Source organism: Pteropus alecto, unplaced genomic scaffold, assembly GCF_000325575.1.
Source record: "Pteropus alecto unplaced genomic scaffold, ASM32557v1 scaffold170, whole genome shotgun sequence".
NCBI classification, from domain to species: Eukaryota; Metazoa; Chordata; class Mammalia; order Chiroptera; family Pteropodidae; genus Pteropus; species Pteropus alecto.
Genome location: NW_006429634.1, coordinates 102,174 through 110,414, shown reverse-complemented (window position 1 = coordinate 110,414; position 8,241 = coordinate 102,174). Strand labels below are relative to the sequence as shown.

At 52.1% G+C, this 8,241-nt stretch overlaps 1 protein-coding gene across 1 annotated transcript in view; it reads left to right on the top strand.

The window, feature by feature from the left end:
• The window catches only part of NT5C1A (5'-nucleotidase, cytosolic IA), a 13,192-nt gene extending 9,849 nt beyond the window's left edge, over positions 1–3,343 (top strand). The window contains exons 5-6 of the mRNA XM_006903956.1: positions 1,231–1,415; positions 2,978–3,343. Coding sequence (XP_006904018.1) covers positions 1,231–1,415; positions 2,978–3,343 — 551 coding nt within the window. The remainder of the gene's footprint in view (positions 1–1,230; positions 1,416–2,977) is intronic.
• Positions 3,344–8,241: the final 4,898 nt, after the last annotated feature.

The window sequence follows — 8,241 nt, the reverse complement described above, 5'->3', positions numbered from 1 at the left end:
ACACAGATGTCACACCCTCTGGTTGGGGCCTTGGCACTGGCCTGCATGCTTGCCTCTATATGTCTATTATTTGAGCCCAGGCTGGAGATTAGGGGGTGGTCAGGACGGAGGCCCTGCCCAGGGTGGGAGTGGTTCTGGTTCATCTTGGCTTCAGTGTTGGCAGAGCTGAGAGGGGCCTGGCCTGATGCCCAGGGCCTGGTATGACTTATAGCATCCTCAGGCTAGCGAAGTTGCTGTGGGGTTGGCACTGCTCATTCCCCACAAAGCTCTTCCTAAACCTAGCCATTGTGATCCCAGACACCTGAAGAGCAGAGCTTAAGTGGCCTTTGGAGAGATGAAGAGTAGTGAATGGACTAATCCAGCTGCCCAGGTCTCCAGCCTCTCAGCACTGGCTCTCTGTTGTCCAGTGCTAGTCTGGAGCCTGGGTTCCCAACAGGTATACTTGACCCCCTGGAGCAGCCCGGAATTGCAAATGTAATTAGTGCTACCTTCCATGGCCACCCACATTGCCTCAAGGAACCCTGAATGGCCAGGCCACCCTGACTAGGGCATACCTGGGTGCTATTGTGGCAATAGACTAAGGGTGCCCACACCCACCCCACCTCAGACTGCAGCCTGGGATCTCAGCCCCAGACAGCTGAAACACCCTTAATTTTACTCTGGCTCAGAGCAGATGAGGGGCTTGCCAGAATCAACAGCAAGAGAGTGAGGCCAAGCCAGATCAGGACTCCTTCCTGGCTTCCCCATAGCTCTACATTAGGAGCCTGTGAGGAAATCCTGGAAGGACAGCAATGGCCTGGGGGATCCCTTCTTCTAGCCAGGACTGACATTCGGCTGGTCCATACCAGCATGACCTCACTAGATATTAAAGAATCGACATTCTTCCATACTGATTGATAAATACTTCCTTCCCTGAGTCCTCTAAGCGCCCCCCTGTTCCCTGGGACTCCCCTAGACCTTCTCACAAGGCAGCGACTAAAGGGAACCTCTGGCTTAGGCCAGGGCCCTCAGAGCTCCATTTGGAGAAAAGCCACAATCCATTCTTATGGCCAGTTTTTAAATATTCTAAATATTAGCCCTCATTAGCCTTGCCTTGGGTCCTGCGTGAGGCAGGTGGGGACAAGGATAGCCTGAGATAGCCCACTCTTGGTCCCAGGCAACTGAGATGGGTGCCGGGGGGGCCCTTATTGCCAGGATAAAGGCAGACAACCCTCACCTCTCTCTGCCCAGGAATTGCAGCTGCCACCATCTTCAGCCCCAGCAGGGACGTGGCTGTATCCCAGAGTCAGCTGCGCGTGGCCTTTGATGGGGACGCCGTGCTTTTTTCAGATGAGTCGGAGCGCATCGTCAAGGCCCACGGGCTGGACAGGTTCTTCGAGCATGAGAAGGCCCATGAGAATAAACCTTTGGCCCAGGTGCTTCATGTACTCCCCAGAATCCCCGAGTGGAGCGTGGTGACTCCCCAGAACCTGCCCTTGACTAGAACCTCCAGCCCAGAACCAAACCCTGAGCTTGGCCCAGAATCCAGCCAGGTCCCTTCACCAAACCTCTAGCCCTCAACGCTCTCACCTGACTCCTGACTCCCCTCAGGGACCTTCTTTCCCTTCATTGAGCCCTACCCGCCTCACTGTAGTCCCATCTCCCTTTGAAGCCCCCATCCTCTCACTAAGCCCCTCTCTGAAGCCCCCTCCTCTCCTTCACAGCTCCTTTCTGGAGTTTCCGTCCCTTCTCCAGACTCCCCACCCCACTCTGAAAGCCTCACCCTCTCTCTCTCTCTGAAGCCACCATCCTCTCTCTGGAATCTCCGAGATGCTCCCACCCTTCTAAGTAGGCTCCCCTCCCCTTAAGAAGCTCCCGTTTCCCTCCCTGGAGGAAAGGAAAAGCTGGACTGGTGTCCCTCACTGGTGCAGCGAGATCCAGCTGGGTGCAGGGTCTGGAGCAGTCTCCCTGCTTTGAGTCACACCAGCCCTTCCCACCTCCTGCCATCCATTCCTTCGCCAGGGGCTCAGGGACCCTCATTCTCTATCAGACTGATCGGAGCCTGCTCAGAGCCTCCCCAAGAGCAGACTATGCCCTAGAGCCTGGGGGAAATTCCCTGGGGTTGGAGCTGTTGGGATCCTCCAGCCCTCCTGGTAGCTCCTATTTGTGCTTCTTACAAAAATCTGGGTGCTCAGTCATCCCAGAGCCCCGCCCTCTCCAAGAGCTCAACAGACTCCAGTTGTGGCCCCTGAATAGTCATTTCACTTGCATTCTTGTTAATCCCCTCTGAAATCCTTGGGAATCAGGGTAGGACAATTTTCCCCCTAAGCAGTAGGCAGGAGACCACTGCTTGCTCCAGTCACCCAGTAGGTAAGGGGTCTCCAAGACTGGAACCTCACCTTTCCCGATTTCCAGCTGCTATAGCAGTTTTCTTCTTCGTCATCCAGTTCTTTAGTTCTGCGTCCTCATTAACCTTCATTGTTCAGGCCACTGTAGAGAGTAAATCCTTTCCCTGACCCCAGAGAGCTGGAGCATGACTCCCTGAGCCAGTTACACATTGGTCTGTTTGTTCCAATTGTTTGCAGCTGGAATCCACTCTGCCTGGAAGTTCCCATGCCATAGTTATTAAATATTTTTAGTATCCTCCCTGCTGGTGAGCAGAGAAGACCACACTTACAGAGCTGCAGGACAGACACCCATGTATGCGGGGAGCACATGGATGGACGTACATAGTAACAAATGCCCTGGTATGGCTATTCTGACACAGACATCCCCAATCACAGCTGTATGGACACCCAGACTGACGTAGGTACCTACAGTTCTACTGATGTACACAGCGGCCCGAGCAGACATAGCAGAACTGAGGGATTTGGGGATCCTGAGAAGTTTTTCCACTGCAAACAGCAAGACACTAGCTCTTTAGGGAGGAGCCCAGCTGGAGAGTGGGCAAATGTCTGGGAGAGGGATGGGCTCATAGTGTTCCTTTGCCTCCTCATAGGGCCCCTTAAAGGGCTTTCTGGAGGCGCTGGGTAGGCTGCAGAAGAAGTTCTACTCCAAGGGCCTGCGCCTCGAGTGCCCAATCCGCACCTACTTGGTGACAGCACGCAGCGCAGCCAGTTCTGGGGCCCGGGCTCTCAAGACCCTGCGCAGCTGGGGCCTGGAGACCGACGAGGCCCTGTTCCTTGCAGGAGCGCCCAAGGGCCCCCTCCTTGAGAAGATCCGCCCACACATCTTCTTTGATGACCAGATGTTCCACGTGGCTGGAGCTCAGGAGATGGGCACAGTGGCCGCCCATGTGCCTTACGGTGTGGCACAGACACCCCGGCGGACTGCACCTACCAAGCAAACCCCAGCTGCACAGTAGCTGAGCCACCAGCTTCACTGACCGACAGTGCTCCAGGCTCAGCTCCCTGTCATACTTTGACACGTCAGCCTGTGGACCCTTCTAGTTCCTCTCTACTCTGCGCTGCTGCATGTCCGCCCTCATCCCTGTGAGTGAGGTGCTTGTAGGCAATTTTGCAGACTGGGCCAGCGTTCTCACCAACCTCTCCTTTTGGGCCAACACTGTGTCATGATCCTGGCTAGGAAAGTAAGACTGCAGAATGGTTGGATAGCAGGGGCAAGTTGATGGGACTGTGGGCAGGAGGGTCAGAGGAGCCAGGATGCCTTGGAAAGGGTTTGGGATGAAAACTAGCTCAGCGTAATGCAAAGAACACTGCTTTGAGACAGAGAGTGGATCTGGCCTCTAAGCTCTGTCCTGGCATTCACTGCATGGCTTTGAGTAAGTCCCTCCCCTTCACAGGCCTCAGTTTCCCCATCTTTTAGGTGGTTTTCAAACTTTCCTTTAGCTAAAGAAGCTTAGTTCTATAAGATTGCCCTCTTTGAAGGAAGCATCTGTGCCGGGGCTGCTGCTGGTCTATATGGCACCTTCATGCAGACTACACAAAGACATTGCTTCTAGAATGAATTATGAAAAGAAAGCCTTTCCTCTGGGCTGGCCCCAAGACTGCACTGGGGTACACAGCTCGCTTAGCAGGAGATAAGCAGGATTTCAGCCATGACAGACTCCTCAGTCCAGAGGTCTTTGTCAAATGGGCAAAATACACAATCGTCCACAGCAACCCTACCTTTAATTTTACAGGTTTAGAAACCTCTGGACAGGATGACCCACCTGTGATTCTCTAATCTGAGTCATCAGGGGTCAGCTACCCAGTCAGGGAGGGTCTGTGAAAGGAATGAGTTTAACCTGTACGCAAACTCTGGTCTGGCCAGCAGGGGGCACTGCAGGCTCTTCCTGGGGAGGAGCTTTAGTGGCAGCCTGCTCAGGGTCTCCTTTGCTTTTGCTTTTAGCCAAAGTTCGTTGTTCCTTTCTGCCAACTCCCTCGCCTCAACCCTCACTCCCTCAATTATTGTATCCTGCTGTGTTGCCAAGCAGCTCTGCCAGTGGGGAAAGAGGCAGAGTACCAGGATTTACTGTTGTGGGTCCAGGGAAAGAAAGCTCAGTGGCTGAAGTGGGAGGTTGTCCAGGCTGAGTCCGAGGGGGACGGCCTGCCTGGGTGACAGGGGAAATGTGAGGAGGTCTGGTCTGAGGCAGTGACCAGTTGGAGAGGAAGGAGCTGCAATGTGCATGAGAAGATTCTCCAGCTTTGGGATCGTGAATGGAGGTAACGAGCTCTCCATCACTGGGATGCTGTCCAAGGGACATCCCTGAGGTACACCCATGAATCCTCCACTCTTGCAGGAGCCCCTGCAGCCCCTTCGTCACCACCTCCAGGGTAGAACTCTCACTGCTTGATGAGTCAGCACCCTCTGCTGACCAGCCTGGCTCACTCCAGAGGGATGTGGAGCACAGATGGAGAGTCCCTCAGGAAGACCCAGAGGGGTGGGCAGACGTCTGTGTGTGTGTGTGGGGGGGCACTGACTGCCAGGGGGGAATCCTAGCTGTGAGTAAGCAATTTGTGAAGGAAGCCAAAGGTATCATCAGAGGGTGCAGGAAAGCTGGAACAATTGCGGGGTCAGGAAAAGGGGATGAAGGGCCTGACCTTTGTCTTTTGAGGACTCAGCCCAAGGTCTGAATGGGTATGGGTTCTGGCCAGTGTAGAGCAGGGCAGTAGTTGCAGAAAGATCATCCAGGAAGGAGAAAAAGTGAGAAGACAAAGGTGGTTCTCGAAATGAGCAATGGGTTGGGCCAGAACTGAAGTCCTGGGCTGGGGTTTCACTATCCCTGTTGGAAGCCACCTAGAGGCTTGTCCTGGCAAAGAAGGGCAAGGCTGTGCCGAGTGCCCAGGGCAGACTCCCAGCCCTGACTGCCTTATCAGAGGAAGGGCAGGTGATGAAGATATTTTTGCACAAGGTCATTTTTATCCACAGCCAGGATCTTTCTGGACAACAGAGGAAGTCTCAGGGCAGAAGGCCTGGTTTTAAACTCCAAGCCCTGCCAAAGATACTGTGAGATCTAAGAACAGCATCAAGGAAAGAAAGTGAGAAAGAGAGCTCAACCCAAGTTACATTTGATCTTGGTCAACTGCAAAAATGCCTTCTGCCTCCTGTCCTTCTGAGTCAGAATCACCCCCTTGGATGAGCCTCCAGGGCTCCCAGAGCCAGCTGGTAACCCTGGCATTAGGCTGTGTGGCCAGGGTGGACATGTGCACTGGGAAGGCAGCACCAGATGTCACCTAATTAAGATAAACCCCAGGGATTCTGGGAATCAAGAGGTCTTGCCTCTAGGGCCTAGTGATAAACACCACTGATTCTTTTAGGTGTCTCAGGAAGCAGGAAAATACGATGCCGGAAGCAGAAAGATAAGGTGCAATAAAAGCCTGAATTTCACTGGAGCCGCCATTAATAGACATATACAGCCCTGGGCAATGAGAGACAGTCAGGTTCAAATTCTATTATTGAAACCATAAATGAACATCTCGGGCCTGGAAAAAAAAGCATTCAGAGACTGGAATAAAAGGCCAGAAGTCCTGGGGGCAGGCTTAGGCAACAGCCAGACACACTTGATTGTTTTTAAGGGGTGATAGTTTAAGGAGGAGCATTCGCCAGGCAAATTAAAAAGCCAGGTGAGCATCCAAGCCCCAGGCCCAACCTGTTCTGCAGTGGAGGGTGGAGGGACCGCAGCTCCTGACACGCTGGACCCCTGTAGCCGAAAGAATCGCACCTCATCAAGTCCTGTAGAACACGTCCCGGGAAATGCTTGCCAACAAAGTTCCAGAACCAGTGGAAACTGCCGCTCAGCAGAAAAACAGAAGTCCTATTATTGTGTTCTGAGACTGCTAAGATCATTGCAAAACAGCCCCCTCCCCTTCCTGAGAGCCCAATCAGAATGGTGGGGATGAAGCAGAAAATGCCAGAAGAAATCAAAATCAGCAAGAAGTTCAAATCCAAGATGGATCTGGCATTTTAATGACATTCAACCGGTATGCAGTACAGCCAAATCGGTGCTTAAAATATCGAAATATCTCCGTAATGATTGGTAAATAGCTTTGGCCTGAGTCCCTCAGTGCCCCTGAATGGCCTCAGTTGCCCTGGCCCCTCCACTGTGACCACTCCATCTTCCCACGATCCAGTAAAAGGGCTTCTAGAAGTCTTCTAGGAGGCTGCATCAGCACGATGGCCAGTGTCCCCTCCATTTGGTGGTACCCGTGCTGATTTAGAGAGGTGAAGGAACTTTCCCAGTCGTATAGCTAGTAAGTGCTAGTAAGCTCATGTCTGGCTGATGCTGGGATCCAGGCTCTTTAACCATTTTGCCATATGGCCCATACAGGTGCATAGAGGTAGCACTAGGAGCTTCATAACAAAGGAATTCACCTGACAGTCATTTAACACATTGACCTACATGTTGACTGAGTACATTGTTGTTGTAGCTTTCTAAATAGCTAAGAAGAATTTGAATTACAGCCAAACATTTGCAGAGCTCCTGAAGTACCTCAAACACACTCGAGTTCTGTGGAACCCAGTTTGAAACTCTGAATTGGGCTAACACAGGGCTGGCAAATTGTGGGTCCTTGGGCCAAATCAAGCCCACTACCTGTTTTTGTAAAGAAACTTTCATGGGAACATAGCCGCGCCCATTTGTTTATGTTTGTCTATGGCTGCTTTCACACAGTGAACTGTTTCAACAGAGACCGTGGAGCTGAAAATATTCATCTGGCCTTTACAGAAAAAAGTTTGCTGATCCCTGGGCTAAAGCAAACATCTCCAGCCTGCTTTTCAGTGAGAGAGACTAACTCACATCCACTAAGCACTCGGAGGCAGAGGCCGGTCAGGGAGCAGCACATGGGGGCTGCGTGCTCATCTGTGGGCATCATTGGAGCTGCAGAGTCTCGCAGGTGCTAAGTACCTCGATGTTAAACACAACAGATCCTGTCACCTGAGGATTTAAGATTTCAAATTTTGACCACTTTCAAGTGACCCGTGTCCTGTTGTTATCTGAAATGTGATTGATGCACAGATTTGACTTGAGTGTGCCCTCCCAGGCTGATGGGTGAGGGGCAGGGAGCAGGACCCCTGTCTAGGGCTTAAGCCCAGTTGGCTGTCCAGCTTTTGCTTGGGGTGGTTTTGTTGCTCTTGACTTGTCTTTGCCCTCATGGGGTCTCTGGGACGTGTTAAGTGCCAGTAGATGGACTGGCCTCAGCTACATACGAGTTTTGGAAAAGGTGAAGTGCCCAGTATGGACATCAGTACTCAGATCTAACAAGTCATACACTCTCTGTGGAAACAAGAACAAACTTCACAAAGATGGTCACAGCAAGGGCTTAGCTGGCTCAGACGTTACAGATCAAGGGCGAGAGAAAATGCCAGTGAAAGTTCGAATGGCAGTTTTCTTGTGCTGTGAGGCTGTGGTCAAGAGTCACACATATCCTCATGATGGGATTGTGGGGCAGAAATCTGCAGATACAGGAATTTACCAAGGTTCCAGAATTCACTGCAAGAATGGCAAGTGTGGAAGCTGTCCTACCTACAGCCATGGTTGCTATCACTGTTCTGTCATGATACTCTTCTCCGCTAAGCTCAGACTCGGCCTCAGAATCCTTCTCAATCCAGCATTCCAGGCAGCCCCTATCAGTGGGTTGGGGTTGGCATGAAAGTTGCAAACGTATTTTGCCATCCTTGTTGGTGTTAGATGTTGTTTTCCGTGGGGGCATGCAAGGCCCTGAATATTCATTCTCTGGTGCTGTGGTGCAACTCTAAGGATGCCAGGGTCTCACCTCACTCGCACAGAACATAAAGAGGGAGAATTTCAGCCAGCGGCAGTTG